At 42.6% G+C, this 25,672-nt stretch overlaps 2 protein-coding genes and 1 pseudogene across 4 annotated transcripts; 2 read left to right on the forward strand and 1 right to left on the reverse strand.

Annotated features, from left to right (window-relative positions):
- Positions 1–1,898: 1,898 nt before the first annotated feature.
- Positions 1,899–14,698, forward strand: LOC116801234. 3 transcript variants are annotated; one of them, XR_004361869.1, is made up of 2 exons: positions 1,899–1,940; positions 14,324–14,698. XR_004361869.1 is itself a non-coding variant. In XM_032719460.1 (2 exons), exons 1-2 carry the CDS (start codon positions 13,768–13,770, stop codon positions 14,595–14,597), a joined length of 321 nt encoding a protein of 106 aa, XP_032575351.1. In that variant the 5' UTR covers positions 13,561–13,767; the 3' UTR covers positions 14,598–14,698. The 3 variants fall into 3 exon arrangements, 1 of the variants encoding a protein (XP_032575351.1); XR_004361868.1 differs by lacking the exon at positions 1,899–1,940 and adding an exon at positions 13,544–14,211; XM_032719460.1 differs by lacking the exon at positions 1,899–1,940 and adding an exon at positions 13,561–13,814.
- A 3,844-nt stretch (positions 14,699–18,542) lies between these two features.
- Positions 18,543–19,078, forward strand: LOC6610223 (annotated as a pseudogene).
- A 5,640-nt stretch (positions 19,079–24,718) lies between these two features.
- Positions 24,719–25,351, reverse strand: LOC6610224 (neo-calmodulin). The gene has a single exon (XM_002034792.2). The coding sequence runs from the start codon at positions 25,242–25,244 to the stop codon at positions 24,789–24,791; it is 456 nt and encodes a 151-aa protein (XP_002034828.1). The 5' UTR covers positions 25,245–25,351; the 3' UTR covers positions 24,719–24,788.
- Positions 25,352–25,672: the final 321 nt, after the last annotated feature.

Here is a 25,672-nt window from a genome sequence, read left to right on the forward strand (position 1 = left end):
CCGGATTCATCTACTGTAATGCATGATATCTACAATTGCCCATTATGATGGCATATGATATTATCGAAGGCCTTTGTAAAACTGTAGATACGTTTAAAATGGTTATTCTCATTGTTAAGACAACATGTGCTCCCATCGAAAATTGCCTCAACAAGGTGTTGTTGTATAACTTCTGATCGATCGATCGATCTCTGGCACATCCGGTCGGCGTACAGCTCCATCAAGATCGACTTTGGCACCCTTGGAGGGCGATCGAAATCGAAATCGAAGCCGAGCCGGGAACACGCCACATGATATACAGATCGTGTTGGGCTGTCGGAAACTCAAGTGCACATTTCTCACTCCGATAAGTCGCGGTGCATGTAAACAGATATCAGGGATTTTGGGCTCTCGACGCATGACGATATCAATTAAAAGGGACTATAAATTGTCACTTTATCAATTGGGGAAGGCGTGCGACGAGCGCAAAAGCAAATACACACATAAGTGAACTCAAAAAATCAGTGCAAACTCAATTAAATTTTTTCTGTTGCTGCTCGCTTAATGCTTGATTCCTCTTTTTTTTTAATTTTTACGCAATCGCACTGCGAAAATGTACGAAACCAAAGCACACCGCACTTCAGACCATATCAGGCAGTATATAAATTCCATAAATTCATCAGCCTAATTACAACGAGCTAACACGGCAGCGGGGCGTGGAGGGGCAGTGGGTTCGAGGAGGGGGAACGCACTTAAAAGCCAGCAAAGGCAAAAAAGCGGAAAGAAAGAACGTACGCCAGATAAGAACGAACCTACGTAATGAACCTTGGGCTCTTGGAACCAACCAGACAGTCACGGCTCTGGAGCTACAGCTCCACTATTTGGCCACTGCTCCGGTGCAACCACCTGTTGGCTTGTGGGCATGGCCATCGGAGCAATGGGGTTAACTCGCAGAGTCACAACGTACGCGGAATCAGAGCTGATAACGGGGAAGTCGCTGCACTTAGCGAAAACATCAGGCATATTTGCAGAAATTTCAAAAATCGATTGGAATTAAAACAATTTTGCTAAGATCAACATAAATAATACATATCGATAATTTACTCTTAAGCTATATTAGTTAGCATAAAGTTTTCTCTCTGTGTACTACGACGCCACGCAGGGGCAGATGCCTTCGGCCCACTTCGCAGCAGGTTGACTTGGCCATCTGGCAGCGGTTTGGCTTATCAGAAGGCGCTGCTTTCTGCTCTTCGCGTTCAGCTTATGCTTTTGCTTTTGCGCGGGCGTAATGCGTAGCGTGTGTGCGATAAGCCAGGTGCCAAGGTGTTGAGTGCGAGTTGGGACTACGAGTACCAGGGCACCCGGTTTGCACCCAAACGGGGCGAATGAGTCGGCCTGGTCTATTTTGAGTGGTGGAGCCGGAGTGCAAACTGATAAATATTGTTTACACACACTCCAAGTACAAGAGCTGGGAATTGGAATTGGAATTGCTTTGCACCCAGAACGGATGATTGTTGTTGGTCATAAAAAGAAGGCCTCTGAGTGGCCACAGGTGTCTAACCAAGCAGAAAGCAGCGATCCATTCACATTATGGCCACGCATTTCGATGTTTGTATTTTGTTCCTCGTGTTAGCACTGTGCTATCAGAATGGGCGCAAACGTTTTGGACCCAGACATGTCATCATTTGAATTTCTAATCTGTTTTTTATCTGCTCACTTGTACATTTGTATATTTTTCGTCAGCAGCGCTTGTCGGCTGGCCAAACAGGCTTACAATCGGATCTGGTTTGGTTTTTTGCTCTTTTTTGGGCTACAGGTGTTTTGCACTAATCGAAACTATATCTTCGATAGTCGCTCTAATTAATTTATGGCCTCTCCAGTCCAATCCGGAATACTTTTCGGTTGAGATTTCGCTGTGCACGGAGTGTTGAGTTCAAAAAGCGTGAGGTTTACCGGAAGAGGTATCAATTTTGGGGTATTGGGTCACATTATTTAACATTAGACATAATTAAAAACTGTTCCGAACTTGATCAGAACAAAGATCAAGGTGATCTGTGCTAATAAAACAGCACTTGGCAACAGGTGTTTGAGTGGCAGGTGCGTGAGGGCGTGGCGCTCATCTAATTGTCGCAACACGAGAATTTATGAGCTCGCCCTGCAATTTGTACGCCAATTCGGGGCGACAAATGTGCAAACAAACGTAATAATAACTTCAGACCGTCGGAAAACACTTCACAAGGGGACCGAGATCGCAAAGGGGTGAGGGCACCAAACACTCACTCAAACACTCCGAAGGACACACACCCCTTGGCCAACTGGCGCGGACAGGAACCAACCGCATTGGCATCGCAGCACAGGGGTTGAATGTCCCGGAGTCAAGAGGTTTTGAATAAATTTAACACGAGTTATATAAGGCAGATGACAGGCCATAAATGGGGTGGGAAATCCGTTCTAATGATAAGGCGAGTCGGGGGACCTAACAAATGCTGTGTTTTTAGCACAGGCTTTGTTTTCCAATTGGATCTCTGTTTGCACTGCCTTAATTTGCGACGCTCATAGGCCATTTGTTCCATTTTATGTCATCATCAAGGGGGCAGGCCAAAATGCTGTCAGCTGCTGGCTAAAAGGGAAAAACAACGGGCCACACTCAGACAGATATCTCTGGCATAAAACAATGGCAGGGCGCACACACATGTGGCAATTTATTGGCGCATAGAAGCACCTTATTGCCATGGCCAAAGCAACAGGTGTGCGCTGGCTCAAAACTCAATTTGAATGGGTGCGCTCCGAGAAACCGAACTGGCCAAGAAACAGAAACAGAAACAAGAAACAAGAAACCAGAAACTAGAAACCAATGCTGTGAAACAACAGCATTCGCCTGTCATAACGCATACGTCATGTGGGCTCTCTGCTTTAATGGCCAAGACGTGTTCAACGCATTAACATTTGGCAAAAGCCTTTAAACTCTGTTTTAGATTTATACGGATTTTATTGTATGTGCTTGCAACGAAAATGAAAATGTCCAACAAATATTCAACAATGTTACTGCACAACAGCAATCCCATTAGCGATCGCATTGAATTGCTTGTTAAACATTTCGTGTCATTTGTTGTTGCCAGTCAGCGGTGAAGGCTGTCAGTCAGTCAGTCAGTCGAAAAGTCCGAGCGGATTTACATCGATCCATAAATCTCAAACTTTTGAAACTAAGCCCAGCCGAAAAGCTCAAAGAAGCTGGGTTCGGAAAAATCGAATTTTTGAAATTTAAAAGCTGGAATCGTTTGCCCATTTTTTGCCCATGTTTGCCCACCAATTAGTTTTTTTTGCCCACGTCCAGTTTTTGAGATATGAATTTTCGAACAAGTTCGAAAATTTTCGAAGATCAAAAATTTCACTTTTTTCAAAATTTTTTTTTTTTAATCGCAATAACTTCGTTTGCCCACGTTTGCCCACCCTTTAGAATTTTGAAATTTTCGAAAATTTTCGAAGATCAAAAATTTCACTTTTTTCAATTTTTTTTTTTTAAATCGCAATAACATCGTTTGCCCACGTTTGCCCACCCTTTAGAATTTTGAAAAAATGTATACTTTAGAAAATATAAGACATTCAAGTTTACCTCGGTCTACTTTGCCCACCCTTCGAAATTATTTTTTTTCGTTTGCCCACTCTTAAAAATAAAAAATTTCGATTGCCCACCTCTTAAAACTAAATAATTTCGTTTGCCCATCCTTTAAAATTAGTTTATTTCGTTTGCCCACCCTTTAAAATTAGTTTATAATGTTTGCCCATCGTTTAAACTTAGTTTTTTCATTAGCCCACCGGATCGGCGGACCAATTATCAAATTTTCTTAATCATTAATAAATTTCATGCAAGTGTTGATGAACATACATATATATAGTTGTTTGTATATATACATATATATTTATGTACATACATACATATATGTGTTCATCATAATCAAATAATATTAGTGCTTCTGTCCGCCGATCCTAAGATACATATGTAAATTGGCGCCACAACTTACAGTTATTACATACATCTGTACAAATTTGGTTTTATAGATGGAAAATCGAAAAAACCATTTTTAAGGGGTGGGCAAACGTTTTTAACTGAAAATATATATTTTAAAGAGGTGGGCTAATGAAAAAACTAAGTTTAAACGATGGGCAAACATTATAAACTAATTTTAAAGGGTGGGCAAACGAAATAAACTAATTTTAAAGGATGGGCAAACGAAATTATTTAGTTTTAAGAGGTGGGCAATCGAAATTTTTTATTTTTAAGAGTGGGCAAACGAAAAAAAATAATTTCGAAGGGTGGGCAAAGTAGACCGAGGTAAACTTGAATGTCTTATATTTTCTAAAGTATACATTTTTTCAAAATTCTAAAGGGTGGGCAAACGTGGGCAAACGATTTTATTGCGATTTAAAAAAAAAAAATTGAAAAAAGTGAAATTTTTGATCTTCGAAAATTTTCGAAAATTTCAAAATTCTAAAGGGTGGGCAAACGTGGGCAAACGAAGTTATTGCGATTAAAAAAAAAAAATTTTGAAAAAAGTGAAATTTTTGATCTTCGAAAATTTTCGAACTTGTTCGAAAATTCATATCTCAAAAACTGGACGTGGGCAAAAAAAACTAATTGGTGGGCAAACATGGGCAAAAAATGGGCAAACGATTCCAGCTTTTAAATTTCAAAAATTCGATTTTTCCGAACCCAGCTTCATTGAGCTCAGCCGAAAGCCACTTGCATTTTGGGTTAGAAAGGAGTTCGAAAATGCATGCCACCATTTCCAAAGTCATAAAATAAATTTTAAATTTTATACGGGCATATAAAGACATTGCTATACAAAATAAGAGATCACTAATTATGATGTAGCTCGTTTGGTTTAGAACTTGCAATTGTTATTTGTATTTTTGCAATAGTTTACAAGCGCCATGGAAAAACAAAGCAGATATAGTTTTATATGGCTATGTTCATAATTAGCTTTCGAAGGTGTTTTCCAGCTTAATGATTACTTACTACAATGTACCTGAACAATTGTTTAAAAATAAACAAGTGACTTAGTATTTATGACGGCACTTAAGCACTTTCACCCAGATTTTTATCAATCCGCTGGCTACTCAAAACACCAACTGAGATTAAAGAACAATCGAGCAATTACAATTAGTGGGGGTGCTATAAAGAATTATTAATATTTCATGTCCAAGTTCCAGGAAAGATAAATTGCTGGCGGATCTCCTCTCCGGGTTTCACCTGAGCAGCAGTAAGCTGAATATATAAGTGAACTGCCATTTTGTAGCTGGCTGCCCCACCTAGCAACTCACCCCCTCCTCACATGGCAATGGATGCGCAAACAACAAAGCTCCAGCGAGGTGGGTTAAGTAATTACCTACCTGGTCCACAGCTCGCTAGATACACTGCGGGAAAAACACGAGCGACATGCACGCATGTGTGATTCAAATCAAATGAAACATAAATATATGCAAGCGTTTGTAAGTCAAATCGAATAAAACTAAGTCCTAATTAGTTTCCTAGAGAATTAGTGCATTTTATGGTACACTTGGTTCCACCTCCCCCGCAATCTCCTTCCATTAATCCCTTATTCCGAATGATTTTTTCTCGCGGTGCCACTTCACCTTCTCCTCTCCCAGATGCGACGCTATCTCATGTGGCCGTTGGCCGCTACGATAGCGCGCAAATCAGGTGCATAACACCTGAGCAAATTAAACACACAAACAAAAAGAATGCCTAACGATCGTTCGTCATTGGCAATACAGAAAGCAACAATACGAATCGCACATCGCAGAAATCGCACCATTGAACAGGTGGTTCCGCAGGTGGTCACGCCCATTCCCAGCTGACGCCACTCTTGCACTCGGCATTTGGCATAATATAGAGGTTATAGGGATATTTTGTACTACAATTTTTTCGGCCGGACGACGACGTTATCAGTTATCAGCGACGCTTCCGCTGCCTCAGTCGACGTCGCAGTCGACCGGGTACACTCGCATCAGTCCGATAAAGTCCCCATTTGCTTTGCACTTGAATTTCAGCGGGATTGTATTTATAGTATTTGTAGTCATGGCAATGAGTACGCCACTATATACACTCCTAAGTCCCCCAAAACATAAGCAATTCAGCGGATAATTTAATGATGCGATGGCGAGTAATTGCACCCGATACCCAAGCTAAAATGGGGTTCAATGGGAACAAGGAATTGCAACATAAGCCAGACTTAAATAAATAAATACCATTTATTTGTACATTTAGCTCAAGATATAGATATAGATTTATATAGATATAGAAGATAAATAGACTCATTTCCTCCAAGAAAAACTGAGTAATGAAAAGATTCTTAAACTTCATATTATCTTCGTATCTATAAATAAACATGTATTGCAAAAAAACTAAGCTTATCATGAGTTGACAAACTAAATGAGCTAATTTTTGCTCTCTTATCTAAATTAACACGTATTTGACCTAGTACGTCTAGTCTATTGTTATCACTAAAACTATTACAGTTGTTGGTGTTTTCAGATTAGTTTTAAAATGTACTAATTGTGAGAGTTACATTTATTATTGCCTTTATGATCTCTGTGATTGAAAATGATTTGATGGAAATGGAATATACAAATTGACAATATTTCTATAAATTTTTTCCTTTTTGGCGTCACACGCTTGCCACTCATTCAATGGCCAAACAATCCACGCAATGGAGACACGCTCACACTGGAAAAAACGCGCTGAGTGGTATCTAAATCAAATTGGCGTGGCTGTCAATAAAGTGTACATATTATGCAGCTGCCGTCGAAACATGAAAAACAATTTAGAAACGCCACAAATCAGCGGCTCAATGACCGCAACTGCAAACTGTGAACGCAGAAAAAGATACACATGCAGATGCAGATACTCGTTCATAAAGGTAAAGGAGGCAGAGATTCAGATGCGGATTCAGGGGCTGCAATCAATAAAAGCGAAATGCCTTTAAACAGGTGCACAGACGGAAAATGACAGGCCGGCAGTCTGCACTTCTTTCGTCTTATTTTGTATACCCTTTGATAGGACATATCGGATATATTGCGAAGCTTTCTAAATATTAGGGGAGGCACCTCAATAAAACAACTTTATTTTGCTGATGGTTCAGTTGTGCATAAATTGCAACTTAAAATCTTCTCTAAGATCGATCGGAAATGGTTTTTAAGGGCATACCATCTTCGATTTCTTCTTGCGCGTCTTTCGGAGAAGGGAAACGCCTGATGACACACTGAGCGTCTCAAAAGATCGCCCGCAGCAGTGGGTGGCAACTCTGACAACCCTGCCGCTGATGTGTTGCAGCTGTGCGCCACATGTTGCTGCTGTTGGTGTTGCTGCTGGTGGGGCGGTACTGGGCGCCCATTAGCGGCCGCCGCTGCTAATGGCAGCAGAAACGGCAGCTTCGTGAAATGAGCACAGCAGGTGCAGGTGCACAGGCACCACCTCGTCAGATTCGTAAGATACAAAACCGATCCATAGCGATCCGATTCGAAAAGCCAACCGAACTGAAAGTTGACAAATTTACAGCGAGCAAGTGCGGCTGGCTCAAAAAAATTATAATGGCCGGCGGCTATTCATTTGCCTGCCACCGATGACGGTGACTAACCGGACGAAATGATGGACACTAAATGGCCGGCAGATTTATGGCGGGCACTCCCAGAATTGACACAGTAGACACTGCCTAAAGGAGTCCATAAAAATCGTCCTAAAAGTGCACCTGGCTTCTGCATTTCGCTAACAATAAAAATGGTTTATTGGAAATATGGTATTAACTGGTTTTGGTTTCCTTTAAAAAGCGAAGGCTTCATACCACCATTTAAGCTCTGAATACCATTTTACCACCATTGGAGCTATTAATGTCAGGTTTCAAAGTTATTTGGAGCAGCTCGAGTATTTCGCTGAGTGCTCTTCAAACTTCGACTTCAATTTTACCGTTTGGCCTGTCAAGTGGCGCGACTTTAGCTGGTTTTCAAGTCAGCCACGGACGACTGTGCATCCCATTTGGCCAACTATGCTCAACTAGTTTCGTTTGGCCGCCTTCTCAATGTTGCTCATACGCACCTGTGGCCCTCGTCCGTCCGTCCGTCCGTCCGCATTCATTCGCAATATTTTCACGCTTTTTCGACTTGTCACAACAATTGACACTTAAAGTTTTTAAATAAGCGAGAGATGCTGATGCTGCACAGCAATTTAAAAAAGACACATCGACAGCAGCTGCGCGCGGCCACAAAATTCACAAAATGCCACAAGAATTTCCACGAGAACAAAGTAAAATGCTCATAATAAAATATAACAATGTGTGCACAAATATTCCGTGCGATAATTTATGGCAAACATAAGCGAATAAACAAGAAAACAATATCCCCATGAATTTCTGTTTCTGACTTTTAGGTTTGCCATAGGCTTTTCACCCGTGAAAAATAGAAGGGGCTTTTTGTTTCGGACCCACGCAATGCCCTCGAAATTCCGCTTCATGGATGAGTTAAGGCCACAAAGCTGACCCAAAACCTCGGTTTCGAACTCCACAAATCCAGGTGAAAGTAGCCAAGTAACCATTGTGTCTTTCTTTTCGTACCTGTCCCAGTCCCACCTGGCTGCTTTTCGCCCATTTATGGGGCGTTAGTCTGGCAATTAGTTAGTGTCATTTAGACAAATTGCCCAAAACAAAACAACCACAATGCAAACAAAAACAAAAGCGCTGAGAGTAACTCCTCGGCCAGCAGAAACAACGCCCCGCAATTAGACAGCAGCAACGTCAAAAAGAAAGACCATTAGATGGCGGATTCGGCGGGGCTCGGGATGGAATGGCAATGGTAGTGGGGATAGGGATGGGGATGGGGATGGGTTGGAGCTGCACCTTATCGAAGCCAATCTGCATGCAGCACGCCATCTGCATCGCCATCCAGACTCCATCATTCACTGGGAGCACGGCGAGTAAAACTTGCTGCTTAGATATACATTTCATCCCGTATTTAAAAGCGAAAGCGTTATAATTTGATTTTAGAAGGACGAAAAAATCCCTATTCTAAGAATGTTTGAAAACTGTGACTCAATGTTGTGCGTATTCAAGGTTTTTCTAGCTGTGCATTCGCCGCGTCCATCTGCACCTCGGTAACTGTAACAGACTCTCAACGACGGCCCACGGCGTCTGCGCAACACCTCGTGGTCTTAAAGCCGAACTGCTGCTCAGCTCGCAGAGCTATCCACAGAGGCCTGTGATCCAACGAAAACACTAGTCAAGTCGGCCAACTGGAATTTCCCAGCGGCTGACTAACAGCAAACGCGGCGGCTCGAGTGCAACAGGTGGCCACCTATAGCTGCATATAGACGTACACGTACTATACAAGGCCTGCTGCTGCTGGCCAGCTCCCAATCGCAGTCCCAATCCCAAGTTGCCCCTCCTCCTGAGAGCCCGCCTGTCGAAAACGTGCACCAAGTTAAACTGGAGCACTTTTTATACGAGTTTTCCAGGTGAAAATGCTGGCAGGCAGCACAACATAGCAACAGCGGCATGCTGCATGCAACCTGCAACCAGCAACTTGCAACTTGCCACTCGACTGAGCGATGATGTATTTATGCTAAATTGCAAGTTAATTAATGTTGTCGCTTAATACGAACGTTAAAGTGGCAAAATGTTTGCTCTCCATGTCGCTGCTTTGAAAATGCCCGGAAATTAAGAGGCAATGGCGAGATTGCAGCGCTATAAAAAGGAAATTGATTCAGGAATCAACAATTATAACTAACCTATAAAAATATATAAAATAGTGTTGACGAACTTAAGCTCTTGTAAGGCAAACTTCTTTTTCCTCGAGCAACATAAACACAATCATTTAATATACTATAATTTTAGGCCATTAAACGTCAATCAGATCAATACAAAAAAATACTTAAAATTCGCTAACTAATAGTTATTACCCAAATGTCGTAAAAGCAAAGCAATCTGGTTTGAATAACCATATGTGCAAACAAAAAACGCTTTTACTTTGTTAAAATACGTAGTAACTGCCCCAAATAAATGGCCCAATTGATTTAATTCGCTTTTAATTTTATGCACCCGCTTGGAGTCCAAGTTTTGTTACTATAATTATTACTGCACTTTGATGCATTGCAGGTGCACTATGGCGAATTTTATGGCATTTGCCAATAATTTCATTTGTTTGTCTGGCCATTGTTGTTGCGGCGCTTTCTGGACCCGCTACATCACATTAGCGGCAAATGCAATGAATGCATTTGTTTATAAACAACATGCAAAACTGTGCAATAAAAGCGTAATGAAATTTATGAGCCAACGCAGGTAGCAAGCGAATGGCAAATGGACCGCCTTAGTGCCAGTGAAAAGTCATAAAAGCCCCCGACTAAAAATAATTAGAAATCGCAGAAGAGAATTGCACCTGTTTAGATGTTGGCCAGGCGCTGATTGAATATGCCAATGCGAATCGAAAAGGTGCAACGGAGGTGATGCACTGCGAAGAAGCGTTGCATCTTCCTAGAGCTTCCACAAAAATTGAAATCTAGTCATTGTACTTTACTATATGAATTATTTGTGCACGTTTTTCATTTCCAGAAAGCAAAGAAAAGTGTAGCTAGTAATTTTTCTCCGTGCATGGAAGATGGGACTACCATACTAGACGAATGAGACTCTTGTGCATGCGGGGTGCATATTGGTATCGTTTGGTCCAAAGGGGGGTTTTGATCGCAGACCGGGAGACCCATGAATTCATTATGCAGCCAGCCAGTCGGAGCCAGCTAGTGGAGGCAAACACCTGCTCCGATCGGATTTAAGGAGGGGTTTTTGCCGGGGAGGCGGGCGGATGATCATGTCGGCAACATTTTGCAGGTGTATGCAAAGCGATTGTTGTTGCTGCCGCCGGTTGCCATTATTGTTTGCCAATGCACTTATATTTCATTTAGTGGGGAAATGACTGGGAAAGCCTTGCAACATGCCCGGCTGGTTAAAGATGTTTTCTCGGACCTTGTTACACCGCGAGAGTTTTGTCAGAAATTATGCATATTTATTGGCAAGATGTTGAAGCACTTTCTTAGCTGTTTTAGCTGCCGTTTCTGTGTGCTGCAATATGTAGTACATCGACTGACACTAAAAGGAAAGTTATACAAAAAGACTTGGGTAAACAAGGAGAAGACATAGAACTAATCTGAGCCAGTAAAGATTAGAGTAATTTCAGTAATGTTTGCCTTGTGGGCGCAGCTCAAATATTTAATTGCTTGATAATTGAAGTAGACTAAGATTATTTTGTTGAGCAATTTCGACACAATGTTGCAGGTACTTTGTTTGTTATAAAATTTTAATTAAAATTTCACTTAATTTATATTGATTATATGAATTCCCCTTCAAAGAAAATTTTACTAAATTTCACACCATTTCCCCCAATGATCCTCGTCTGCAGTTTAGAGGTCAAACGCATGAATTCGAGCGATTTGTCTGCCAGTTGAGACACGAGTTTTAAATCGAAATCCTTACGATCACATTAAAACAAAGACGTGATCTCCGTTGGAAATCTTTGGAGCAGTCGAAATGGATGGAGACAGAAAGTCAAACATAATAAAATGTCAACGGGAATAGCCGCAAAACAATTTTGACAGTCAAAATAGACACGCGCCTGCGACTGCAGTTTTTCGATTGGATCGGATCGATCTTCGGATATAAACATATATATACGCGATGACAAATGAGAGTTTTTAAGCCAAGAGGCACGAGGAAGAGGCATGGCAATAGAAAATTAAGTTGAGGACGCATGTTTGTCTATTTTGGACTTGAAAGTTTTCCTCGCATTTGTTGCCATAAATCATAGCCCAAAGGAGACGGCGGCTGGAAAACGGATCGGGAAATGTTCGGAAAATCAATTACGTATCGCTTTCGGCACATACCACCGTACGCACACACAATTGAGTTGTCAATCAGATGCTGATTTTTGTCGCCATTTGCTGTCAATCAGCAGCAACAATTGCAACCGGCCATCAATTATTTGTTTTTGACTCTGTTTTTATTTTGAATTTTTGTCTTGGTTTTCGATCTCAGCTATTTGCTGCACGTGCGTCGCAGTTGTTGCATCGCATGTTGCCGGCTCATTAGTTTGGCTTTTATTTTTGGAAAAGCCAACGCGACGCATTTGCCGGCCTGTCTGCCTCTGATTTTCCTCCGATATTTCCTCCCCCCTCGCCCCTCTCATAGTTTCGGAGTCAAAGTTGGATGGTCGTCGCTGCAGTTGTCGATCGTTAGTTGCCAGTTGTTGCTGTTGTCGTTGTCGTCATCGTCGCTGTTTTTGTCTGCTGCTGCTGGCAGCAGGTCACAGTGGGTCAAAACACGATGCTAGTGCTGCGACATTGACATTTCAATTTCTAGAAATATTCTAGATATATTTTCCTTTTTTTTTTCAAATATCACTGTTTGGTAACACTGTTTTTGGCGGGCATTCAACCACTGTGCTGCGATTGAACCAAAAACTGATTATTAATAGACCTTTGTCTGGCGCTTGCGACTGCTGCTTTTGTGGCTGCTGCTGTTGGCAAATGCCAAACACCGCAATTGTTGCTGTCATTGTTCTGTTACACTTGCAATCGCTTCATTTATTATCGTCGCGACTTGCCTCCTCAGACAGTTGCTCAGTCAGTCAGTCAGTCAGTCCGTCCGTCAGTCAGTTATTCCGTCAGTTTGTCACTTGTCGCGGTCGTTGGCTCAGCCTCCAATTGCGAGGCGATGCAATGCAGACGCCAGGCGACAAGACACCTAAATTTAATGCGACAACCGCCAACCAGCTGCATTCAATTATTTAGTTGAAAAAATGATCATCATCGTGGTGTGATCATGATCACATCTCGACTCTCGGCTCGTCTCGTCTCGTCGTCTCAAAACAGACAATAAAACATCATTAAAATCCATCGGCGTTGTAACACGCCTTGCAAATATTTTAATTGTTTTTCTTCATTTCTCCCAGCATTTTCCTTCAGCTTTTTGCCAAGCGGCGTCTTCAATTTGCATTTTTACGACTATGACCGAAAAATTGCGCAAATATTGAGGTGCTAAGGATGGCCACATTTTTACACGCATGCATTTCATAATTATGTGTGAAATGTGCAGAGGCATTTCTGCAAATGCCGAAGGACCACACATGGCTATTGCTATATGACTATAAAAACGATGAGAAATCAACGTGGAAATTCAATTTTGAGCTCAATTTTAATTTCGGTGCAACCTTCTACTCTAAAGCAACGAAATGGTCAATGAATTTTCATTCAGCTTTCCTGGGTTCATCACATTTTGTGTCGTTTGCACTCGTAATAAAATAATTAACAACAGACAGAAAGAATGTTCTCTAGATAGATTTCTGGCTGTGGGCCAGAGCACATCGACACATAAATTTCTCCTCTACAATTATAGTTAGTAATACTGTCGGGGTTGGGCAATTAATCTCTCAATGCAACGAGGCAGATCAGCTTTATCTTGATGCATGTGTCAGGTGTTTCTGTGTCGGCATATCGAAATAATATTAGTTCTAATGCTATTCATGCCGGGCCATCGTTAATTACGTACCTATAGTCATAGTTATTATCATTGTCATCCAACAACTACCCTGCACCTGCATGATTAAATTTATTATAAAAAGCACACGAACCGAATCCATCAACTTGGAAAATAGTTCAGGCCACAGAGGCGAGGCGTGAAGAAGACTAATCCATCAGCTGGACTTATTTGCATTAAATTAAAACGAAGAGCGAAAGTGTGGGATTGGGATCTCGAAATGAAACCTTATGTTCGGCACCAGTTTTCAGCCATACGGAGTAATTTGTGAGTGACGAAATTGGGGCAAGGGATGGGCCGGCACACGGGTTACTAATAGAACATATGGATGCCGTGTCGAATGATGATGACGCTGTTGAAACGAGGATATGAATGCCGTAGAAGTGCATTTTGTGGCATGTGTCGTTTAATTATGCTAAAAGCTAGCAACAACAAAGGCCCACACCAACAAAGGCAACAAAAACAAGTCAAACAAATGCCATTGATATGGCCGTTGATCCTGAAGAGGGTGCGAATACCAACCCCTGAGCATAGAAATAGAGTAGGAAGCCCCAGTTGCTGTCCCGTTTTCGTCCTTTTTCCTTTTTCGCGCCACAATAAAAAGGACTAAATGAAATTATTCTGTGCCCAGCACTTCTGAAATCCAACCAAATAAAAACTTAAGGTACTTTAAGTTTAAAATATATTTTATATACATATCAAAACTAATATCCCATTCAATACTATATATTATCGACAGATGTCCATTCTCTTTATCCCGTTTTGAATTTAATCAGCAAAAATCTGACTGCAGCGGAACAAACAACTGTCCTAATGATGGGTTTGGCCTTGGGGTCTCGCCCACTCAAGCGTTTATCAGCCCATTTTGGTCAGAAACTAAAGCCGTACATCGTTTATCAAACGCCACGAGAAGCACCAATATTACAGACCGTGATGACAGTACGAGTATGGAGGAAGGAAGGAAGACCCACCGCGCAGAAGACTGGCCTCATGTGCGATCTCTATCAGCACGTCATACTCAAGTCTTCATTAGCCACGGAGATGTCTTGAATCAACTGACACGGAGAGGCTTTTCGAATGGTGGGGCTATTAAAAGGCGAAGAACATTGTAATGATCAGCGTAAATGTATGTAAAATCCCAAATAAGAAGACTTTACTCGTTGAGTTTTTGTAAGAAACTGGTTTTATTTGGAAATATCTTCGGTTTAAATAGGTGACATGAGAATCGCATCTTAAAGTAAATGGCCTACGCAGAGGCCTAAGTAAATAGTCCCCGCCTTATCGAGGTCCCATGCTCGGGCACATCTGCCTATCTTGAGCGGCGAGGACCTTATCTGTGGTCTCCCACTAAGGGACTATTTTAGGAGGCGGGGAACGATCTCAAGTGACTGACTCATGTGGTGTGCACATGTTTTTGAGCAATGCACCCATGTCGCCTTAGATAACAAAATCCTAAATATAGTTTATCGCTCTCGATTCATTTACATTAGATATGAACGGAGCCCAAAATTGTAAGTCTTTAAATATATTCGTGTTCATGTGTGAACAATGTATTTAAATTAAGGCACAAGCAACATTAACTAACCCACTGTTAAGACGCATTAGCTCGAATGGAAGAAGTTTCTAAATATTGTTAAATATTCTAAGCCAAATTCGTCCCTCATATGTAGCATTCAATTTTGAATTAAATGTAATCATTACTTAATAGTTAACTGCTCCACCCACATTCCATTGGACTAAGACCACGGTGCATTAACTAACACCTCATCACTGACCGGCGCTGACTGACTGACTACCTGTATTATGTGGTCTCGCAACATTTGGCTGCTAGTTTTAAGTTTTCAGCGTTTCAGCCAGATGTGCTGGCCAAGCGCCGCCGCACGCGAAAATGCATTTCCCGCTGTGTGTGCGAGCCGCTTTTCATGAAAAGGCAACCGAGTCTTGGACCACTGCCTTCATGTTTTTTCACGCTGTTGTTGCATATTTCACACACACAGCTTGCGGCAACACCTCGTGCCAAGAGTTTGGCCATTTTCGCCTGGAAAATTAGTGCAAAATAGGCAAAGGCAGTGGGTGAGAAGAGCGGGGGGAGATGAAGGTTTCCGTTCCCGTGTGTGCATAAATTTGTGTGCATGATCGGCAGCAATAATTTTATTTGTTTACGATTATGTTCCCTGGCCAACAGGCAATGGCCAGTAAGCCAGTCAGTTGGCTCCTCCATCGATTCCAGCCAACTGCAGCTCCATTCAGCAGAGTCGCGTCACTCATACGCCCCGACGACAGCAGACTTTGTGGCCCCTTCTCTATTCCTCTCTCTCTCTGTCTCTTTCTCTTTTTCTTTGCAGACTGCACCGGAAAATGTTACTAATAACTAATTAATATTATATTTAATCTGCATTCAGAGAGTGCAAGTTCTTCGAGGAGCGTCTTAATTCTGTTTATAAATATATAGAAATATTAAAATAGCATTCTTAGTATTTTGCAGAGTGTAGAACACAACCCCGGATTAGCTCCAATCCGATCCGCTCCACTCCATTCCGATCCCAGCTGGCTTGTTGTCGCTCTTGTTGGCAGGCGCCTGCGCCGTGCATTCAATTCATGTGAAAATTGCTATAAATTGTGGCCAGATCGAGCATTTGCGAGCTGCGGCAGAAATATATAGTCAAACAATGTTTGCTGCTTTTGGGGGCCGAGCACGGTAGGGATTTATTGTTTATTGAAATTGCCACAAAACGGTGCAAAATAATAAGAAAATTGCTGCGGCCAGACATTTTTATGTTTTCATTTTCCAAAGTTTGTTTGGCTTTTCCGCTCCGCAACTTGAGTCATGTAACCGTAGACGTCATTAAATCTGCTCAGAACAAATTTCCCTAAAAGCCAAAATGCCACCCATATATCTCTCAGGCACGTGTCCGTCTTTTGTTGTCATCCACTTCATGGGATGGGATGTCCTCTGGATGTCGGCTGTTAATTTTAATGCCTTGTGCTTTGTGCTCGTGCTCGAAGAGCAGAAATCACGTCTAATCAAGATTGATAGTCCGTAACGCATTTATGCTTGACTTTCGACGCCGACTAACTCTCGGGGAGAACGAACCCCCCACAGGATGTGCAAAGCCACCCCAAAAAAACCCGAGCGATTGCAGCATTTGCGCTTTTTGCTGGTCAAATGTTTGTGCCGCAAGTTGCAGCCGCAAAAGGGGCGGTCTGCTGATATTGGAAAACCAATCTCTGTACAAAACCAATCCCCATATGTGCCATTAGCGACGGCTGCGTTGATTGAGTTATAAAAACTGATTCCCCGTGGCCAGGATCTCAGCTTGCACTTAACCGGAATGAACCTCACTGTTTAAGGGGGTTTTCAGCTTTGACTTCGTTCATTCGCACTGTCTGACCACTAGCAATATCTTCATAATGACTAAGACTATCCCTAATCTATTTCACCTTCCCACAATGAGCTGTTAATGCCACTAGCGCATGAGTGGTAAATAGAGCCATCTGTTTGTTGGGTATTTCGAGGCAGAAACAGTGAAAAATCACCCATTTGCATGGTGCAATTAGTGGGAACACTCGGATGCAGCTGCCGCTGCCCATCGACCAACTGTCGCGCCCACTTAAATTAAGGGATTCCGATCGGAGAAACAGAAGCGGCACCGCAATCCGCGCAGATTTCCCATTGAAATGGCAAATATTTGCAGAGACAAATGCCTGCCGCTGAAATGCGGAAATTACAAAACAAATGTGCGAAAAAGTATTCCTCATTCGAGCTGTTTTTTCAGAACATTTGCCAATACAATTCGCACGCAAGTCTGTGCACATTTCGCTCCCATTGTTCGGGGGTTGCGCCTTGAAAGGTGCCATCGATTTCGATGTTCCTGGGATCGAAAGTCCACTAATCAACCCTCGAGCACGGAACTTCTTCGCCCAATGACACGAAATCCTAGCAATTAACTTAATTAAATTGGAATAACAAGTGCTCAGCAGTCGCAATCGGTGGTCCTCTAATCCTCTTGCCTCGGATTGTTTGTCTTTGTGCTCGAACAAATGTCGAATTTTTTGACAAAGGGCTTGGCACACAAACAACAGTCGTTTTGGCTCGTATGTTTGCCCAAGTTTGTTTGCTCCAGTTGGTAAATGTTAATAAGTAATTTTAATTTGTCCTTCCGCAGCGAAATTGTCTAACGAAAATGTCCGAGGCTTGTTTGCTTTGCTTGATTTGTTTTCGGAGCGAAATTAGTCGAGGGAATAGTACATGAAATTAGTAGACAAACACAAGGGTAGTTTATGAGCTGTTCCGAAATTAAAGAGATAAACAAGGGACAAATGTTAGCTTCCTAATCAAAATTCTGGGAATATTTGTATGTGTTCTTAAGACAAATGAAACATTACGTTCATCGCTACTTGTCTTTTTATTGATTTCCCTATGGACAACATCAAACAATTCTCAACGGCAAATTCCGCGACATGAGACACATGGAGATTCCGCACAACTCATTCTCCAGTTTTTGCAGCTGCAAAAGTCAAAATGCGTGGCGTGTTTCAGCTCCGATTTCAATGCCCTGCAAATAGCTTTAAGGCATCCAAATCCGCCACAGATACGGATTCATATCCTCAACCACTGGCACCCAGCCAGCTGAAGCGAGAACAAACCAAACTTTAATGGCAGTCAACCAACATTACAATCAACAAACCGAAACGAAGTGACTGAACCCAGTGAAAGAAAAGTTCGAAAATGTTACTTTAAGTTCCCATCCAAGTTTTGCTATAGAAAGCAGAAGTTCATACTACTATAATAATATTAATAAACAATAATTTTATAACATCATCATAGAATATTTCATGGATACACCAGGTATTTTTCCTCAGTGCTTGGAGCAAGGAAAACTTATTCCTGGTTGAAAGCTTTCAAAGCTGAATTTTCTACGCCTCGTCCCCATGCCCGGAAAATTTTCCCGTCCAACTCCCCCAAAACGAGCGGATAGCCAAGAATTCTAATAAATGTCAGACGAGGACGCTCCCCAAAAGCAAATTCCCTTTGATGAACTCAAAATTGTGCACGTGCAAAGCCAGGACACGGACGGCAATCGGAGGACGAGACGGTCGAGATGGATGAGTGAGTTCCCGGCCGAGAGCTCGGCGCTCGGCGTTCGGAACAACCCCCAAAAGCAAATGTTGGGGTGTGTCGGAGTTAACGAGTTCAAATGTATTCATGAGCCGGATCTTACCAGCCAGCTGGCTGCTATGTGGGAGGTGTCGCATGGGGGAGCCCCAGCCCGCGCTGCCAAAGTTCTCCCCCTCTCGAGGATTTGGCTTCCTGCCAGCTGTGAGGGTTGCCTGTGCCATTGCCTTTGCAACCCGACTTTCCTGACTTATTGCCTCGCGGTCATGTGGGAGGATGTGGCTCGGCTAAAAGGCCCTCCTCCCCGGCAAATGCCACTCAATGTTTTGCAATTTGCAGGTGTTTTCATCATCCATTTCGACCAGCTGTAGACATTTTTGAACAAGCCAACAGGCTTAGGGCAATACATTCGTGATTGAAATACATATATTGTACTTTAGAATAACAGTATATAATTTGAATATATATGTATATATCAGTGATATGTTATAACAAGTTAGTGGTTGGTCCAGATCGGAAATGTGTTTGTGTGAAAAGTGCGTAAGCTCCAAGGAAAAAATGGAAGAGAAACAAACACTTCGCACCAAATGAGGTGGCAACAGGCCATCTCTGGACAAGCCGTCTCTGATGTTGTCCAGAAGTTGGTTTGCCACATTAGAAACGATCAGACGATCCGCAGACCAGTTGATCGAACTATATAAAATAAAATATTTCCACATAGATTTCCCAAATAAAGCGAATGCGGGCAATATAAGTGGCGGCTCGTTAAAAGTGTGTGGGGCGTATTGATAGCACCTTGAGGGTCTGGGTCCCATCAATTCTCGTGTCTAATTTAGTGGCAGTTGGTGCCGCAACAAATCGCCTTCATTAGGCTCACAAATCGCTCGCTTATTGGCACGCCACTCTGTTAAAAATTTATGCGAATTTATTACGGCCTAAAAAGTGAGTGCAAATTGTGCAAATGCGCCCATTCAGTACAGTAGTTAACAGCAATGGCCGCCCCGCTGAGCTGACCATCCATGACAATGATCGTTATGGGGTTCCCCTTCGATCTTCTCCAATCTCATGCACCTCCTTCCGAGGTGTCGTACTGGGGAGTGTGGCCAACGAGGCCGCGTCCAAAGTGGGCTTAAATAAAGCGATTTCTTGGCCCGGCCAACGATCTGTTATAAATCGATCGCGGGGCCAAGTGAACTGCTGTTGGCTGAAGGATTCTATTACCACTTCATGGGGATATTAAGTTGGCCTAATCAGGTAATGAGAGTAAGTGTGAAGTGGATACAAATATCTATTTGATCATTTGTGTCGTATGTTTAGGTCTAATTATATACTGTCAATAAGCATAATGGTTATATGTAATTACTCTGACGCAGCCATGAATAAAATTGGTTTGTATACACGAACAATTAACTTCGCTTGAACTCTGCATTGTGTCGCCAGTCATCTTCGACTTTCTAACATTTCAATCCATGTGGCCTGCCAATCAGAGGTGCCACGAAGCTTTTTATATATTTTTCCCGTTTTCGGCGTATTTCGCTTTATTTATCTGGCACATAAATAAAATATTTTCGGTACTCGCTGGTCAGCTGTTTCCCATCAACGAATCCCATGGGTTGTCTGCAGACTCAACTCTATCTGATTCTATCACCTCCGCGGGTCTTCGCGGTGGAAGCGGCATAAAGAAGCGCTAATGTTGCATTAAATTCAGCTGAAATCAACTGTTAAGTGGCTTTCAGTGAGCTATTTAATTCTCGAACACCCAAAAAGAGCAAAGTAGATTCAGAAGCGGAATTTCATAAATAAATGTGCGTCTGCGATCCGAACTTGATTCGCTTGCGCCTGAAAATCCGAATGGCATGCAAAGGTACATATATGAGTTCTCTGTTTTTTAGGGGCAAGTAAATAACATAGAGGATGTTGTGATTTGAGCAATTATGATTGTGTTTTGGCAGGCCGAGTTTTGAGCAATCTGTGAAATACTACAAAATTCTGGCAGCTGTTGAGGAAGTATATTAAATTCGATTGGAAGATCGTTCAGTCGATCATTTCAATTGAAATGTGCTGTGGGAATTTGTACATCCGGTGGGCCATGAAAAGTAATATGCTGAAATTACAAACATCAATTTGACCTTCCATTACCTCTCTGTGATGTAAGATTGTGCTATCTTGTTCTCAGGCCTTTTTCTATCTTCCCAGTCAACTTTCAACGTTTCCAAGTCGACCCAAAACCCCGAAAACAGAGGTCAAAAGATTGCCAACCTCTGCGTTGCCTTCTCCGTATGCAAATCTCAAGTGAACGGATCGGATCGATGGGGCCGCAAAAGAGGTCGTCAATTGTGGCTCCTCGCATCCGCAGAAGAACAACTGCCTCCTCAAGCCCAAAGGCTTGTCAGTATTTCGTCAAAAGACACATGTTGCCGCCGAGACAGAGCCCCGGAGTCAGAAGACAAAAGGCGGAGACAGGCGATTCTAACGAGAATAATATAGTTCTCCATTCTCTTTATTTATATTTATGGCGGTCGACGAAAGGCTTCTTAGAAAATGCATAAAACCTGCGCCAAGACAGCCCCACATGCTACGTAGACTGTGGCCAAATGTGCACGAACGATTGACTGTCGTGAAGCTTCGTTTAAATGCGTTTTTAATTAATTATGCGACGCGCGTGCCACATGCAACGTGCTGCAAGGGGACGCATCGGGCCAACTTCAGTGACAACACACGATCGACATCAAAATGCAGACATCGAGCGGGGAAGTCGTAAAAATGCGGCAAGAAATTTTCAAATTTGTAAAACGCTAAAAATTCCCAAAACGCAGCCGTATCTTCTGGATGCAGAGAAAACAATTGGGGAAAAAAACTGAGAAGTATATTCTGAAAACCATTTCTTTTTGAATTGAGAGTTAAAAACGACAAATTTTTTGTATGTTGTTAAAAATTCCATATAGCACTTAGTTAATATCTGAGCTCCGCTTTTAGTTTAGTTCGTTTTTAACGTGCACATTCCCCTAACCCCTTGGTGCCCCCTTTGGTAGCTTGCCACGCATGTGTTAATCTGCGTGGAGCACAATTAATTTTCTGCAAATGCCTGGCAGGCAGCATCACTGAACCCAACAATGCGCCTCGAGAGATCTCGTGGCTTATATATTTTATTAATTACGCTCAAGTGCTCTGGAAGGGAATGTGCGAGGGGGAGGGGGTGCTCCGCCGGGGCTAATTACTGAAAAATTGGCAGTTGTCGTTGATTTTATGGTAAATTATTTGTCAGCAAGATGGAAGATGGCCAATGGAAGACGCCAACTGCCGACGACCGGCGACTCTTCAAATGTCTGTCTTCAAGGAGTGGGCAAGTCGTGGGCTGCGAGGGGCTTTGGGGGCCTGCCTAGACAGATTTATGGCTGGCATTTGAAAGTTTATGTATAACTAAATGCGGTTTTGATTTTAGTTGCAGTTTGGCTGAGCCGAAGCAGCTGCTCCGGGAAATGGAAAGAAATCGTGTTGGAAGAGACTGCTGCCACATCGATCAATTGCAGATATAATAAAAAATAGTTCTTTGACCAAGACAATCTAGCTGAACCAGAATTATATGAATAAGAGTTTGGACTCTCCTATTTGGAGATGCCTAAGAAATCTTTCCGCTGTTCCGTCCTCTTAATTTTAATGTGGCATCCTCATCCGAACAAATGAAGCTATGCTCCCTCCATGTGATGGCCCCTAAATCAAGCAGATCACGCACTTGAAATAAAACTGTCAAAGATCTCTGGAGAACATCTAGTTCTGGCCGCAGATAGAATTGAACAGAACCTGAAACTCACTTTAGCTTAACCTTTCCCATCCTATAAATACCCATAACGATTTGAGGCGACATCGAAGGCAGTTGCCTGTGCGATTTATAGATAGATTCGATGGGCTAGGGTCTCGGGTAAACAAACTGCAGTCTATTGGGGGCCACCCAAAGTACCCGAGTGCCGGATGGCCATTAAAAGGGACTCGAGTCGGAGTTCTTTTTATGATAGCCACTAATCAGAGGCATACTTTGCATATTTCAACTAATTTTCATTAGCCGAATGGCTTTGTGTCTCCCTGATTTTTATGGACACGACCACAAATTTTAGTTAGTGTGGCTAAACACAAATGCGCTATAAATTGTCGGCTGATTAGTGCAACAATCTCAGGGTCATAAAACTTAATAAAAACCCATATAGACCCAGATGCAGCTGGCAAAGGATCCGCTAGTTAACACTCGAATGTATCTCATAGATACACAAGCGAAAGACCATAAAAATCAAATTGCAATATCTAAACGACTGTAAGCGACTAATTTTGCACAAGTTAATAAATTTGTTTCCCCGTTTCTTCTGGTTTCCTTCGCCGGAGTCGCAAGCACACAGATCGTGCTCCAAAAGCTGATCTTCATATTTAGTAAGCTGCAAATTATTACCACAATTTCCAGACGCAATTTGCCAAAAAAAGAAAAAAACAGAAAAAACCGAGAAAAAATGCAGTGCAACGAGCAGAACGCACAAGGAAAACATATGGAAAATTATAGTAATAAATACTTTCGGGGACCAAGGGGCCTCCGAACACTGGGCGACACGCAGCCAGGCACTTGGAGGTAAATCTGAAGAAAAACGATAATGGCAGCACTAATAAATTGCGGCCAACATGTTGCATGCTGCACGAGTGCGGGGTGCTCCCCCCTTCTCGTTGATGCCCCCTTTGTGTCTTCCTCTTCCACTGCACCTGAAGTCGCCGCGTGACTCAAAAACTTCGACCAACTATGAGTATAATAACAACAACGTAACGCCGGGGCGTGCAATTAGAGTACAACGTTTGCAATTCAACGGGGTATACGCTTACACAGAGAAAAAATCATACCTACCCATTAAAATATGCCAAATATTAGATCATAAGTATTCTCTCATTTTCGTTTTTAAGTTTTTATTTTACTCCATTTCTTGTATCATTACATTAAAATGCACTTCGATTTGTTCTCAGTGCCGCCTACCTTCATGCAAATAACGCACCGAAAGGGGCAGTGTGGGTTGAAAAGAGGGTCAGGCTGAGCGGAGCGAACCCCGAGGGACACTTATTAAAAACAGTTATTAAATGCGACAGGCAACGCGCTTGGAGATTTTCGGTGCGTACCCACATCGACGTCCCACATCGACGTCCCACCATTCCCATTCCCATTCTCAAGCACGAGCACGAGCACAAGCCTAAGCCAAACACCAACCCAAAGCCATGTAGCCCAGTCCAGTCCACGTCAAAATCTGCAGTCCCAGTCCCAATTTGAACTCCATTTCAGACAAAGTCGTGCAATCCCCCGCGGCTTTGCACGTGTTCTCTCCGCCTCGAATTCTCCCTGCCATATTTGTATTTGGATAAGGACATGCGTACGAGCAACGTCCGCGTTTCCATCGACATTCAGAGCGGCGTCAGAGCCGCCTGTAGCGTCCACAGTACAGTGAACACTAGTCCAATTGTGCCCCAAAAATTAGCATAAGGATTCACATCTTTTTTTGCATAACTTTGCATTATATTTGCATTATCTGTGGCAAAGAAACTGCAAACGTTAAAAATTTCAAAAAGTTATTACACAGTCGAGTTACCACTGTACCCTTACTCACACTCCGATTGCCATTACAATTTCATGCGGTTGCTCAGCTCGCTGTATCGCAATATTGGATTTCATGTTTGCCACTTTGTGCAACGCACTGCGTCGGGCGCGGCTTTTGGCAACATTTTATGCTGATTACACGTCTAATCCTCAGCGTGTGCCGTCGTCCTATTGGGTTAATGGCATGGCAGGAGGCGGTTTTCCATGCAGGGGGACTTTCCAAAATGCGTGAGGGGCAGACTAGAGCCAAGACACCGTCAATCAATTTCAGTTTGCGCCATTCGCGTTTAACGCTGATATCCAGGAAAAGAAGACCTTTAATTGAATACAGGGTGACACGGTGTCACCAACAATGGAAAGAAGCCCCTTAGTTCTTAAAAGTTGGGACACTAATAGGTCTTCTGTAGAACCTCGAGGATGGGAGAAGGAAATCCAGAATAGTTGGGAATAGGGGAAGCCGACTAACGATTTTATTAAATGTACATACAAATACCAACCAAGTTATTATTCAGGATCTATAGGCAGTACAAAAATCACGGAAGTTGATAACGCCATCGCCATCAACATCAGCCTGACGGAACACTTCACTGAACTCTTCGTCGGATATTTTCTCGCCAAGATTGATGAAAACGTGACGTAGCTCTCCATATGTTACCAAACCGTCCTTATCAAAATCGAAGGCATTATATGCTGCCTTCAAACAGTCACTGCTGCCCATCATGCTGTAGATTTTGGTCATCAAATCGATGAAGTCAGTCAGTTGTATATACCCGTTGATGTCTCCCTCGAGTCCCTCGGAATATCTGTAGATTTCAGACTCGGTGTGATTCTGGCCGAGAGTGCGCATCACTTCTCCCAAATCGTCTGCTCTGATTCTTCCAGTCTTCTCAGGATCATAGAGCTCGAAGGCTTCGCAAATGTCTTGTAGATCGTCATTCGCCAATATGTAGTTTGGTGATTCCATTTAGATCTATTGTATTGTATTGTACCGAAAATGTTATTTGATGTTTTCAGCTTCAATATGGGAGTTGAACTGATGTATCAGTAATGTGGCTCTGGACTGCTAGCTCAATCGAATTGAACTTTATTTCAAAAGCTACTTTTATTTAAAACACGTTGAATAGGAAAAATGTCCTTTTCAAATGAACGAGACTATAAGCGAGACTAAGCCTTATAAGTGCTCCAAGGGAATCCCAAGCAAGCCGTAGGAATTAAACGTTCTCCATGGGACTTCGAAGCCCAGACGGCGATCCGCGGCCATCCAAGGGAACTGGCGTTTAATTGGAATCTTGGGCAAATATAGAAACAAATAAAGGCACGCCGAGAATCCAATAAATGTCCTGCGCTGCACGTGCAAGCAGCTAGACGCCGTCGCCGTGGGATCGAGAAAAA

Source organism: Drosophila sechellia, chromosome 3L, assembly GCF_004382195.2.
Source record: "Drosophila sechellia strain sech25 chromosome 3L, ASM438219v1, whole genome shotgun sequence".
NCBI lineage: Eukaryota > Metazoa > Arthropoda > Insecta > Diptera > Drosophilidae > Drosophila > Drosophila sechellia.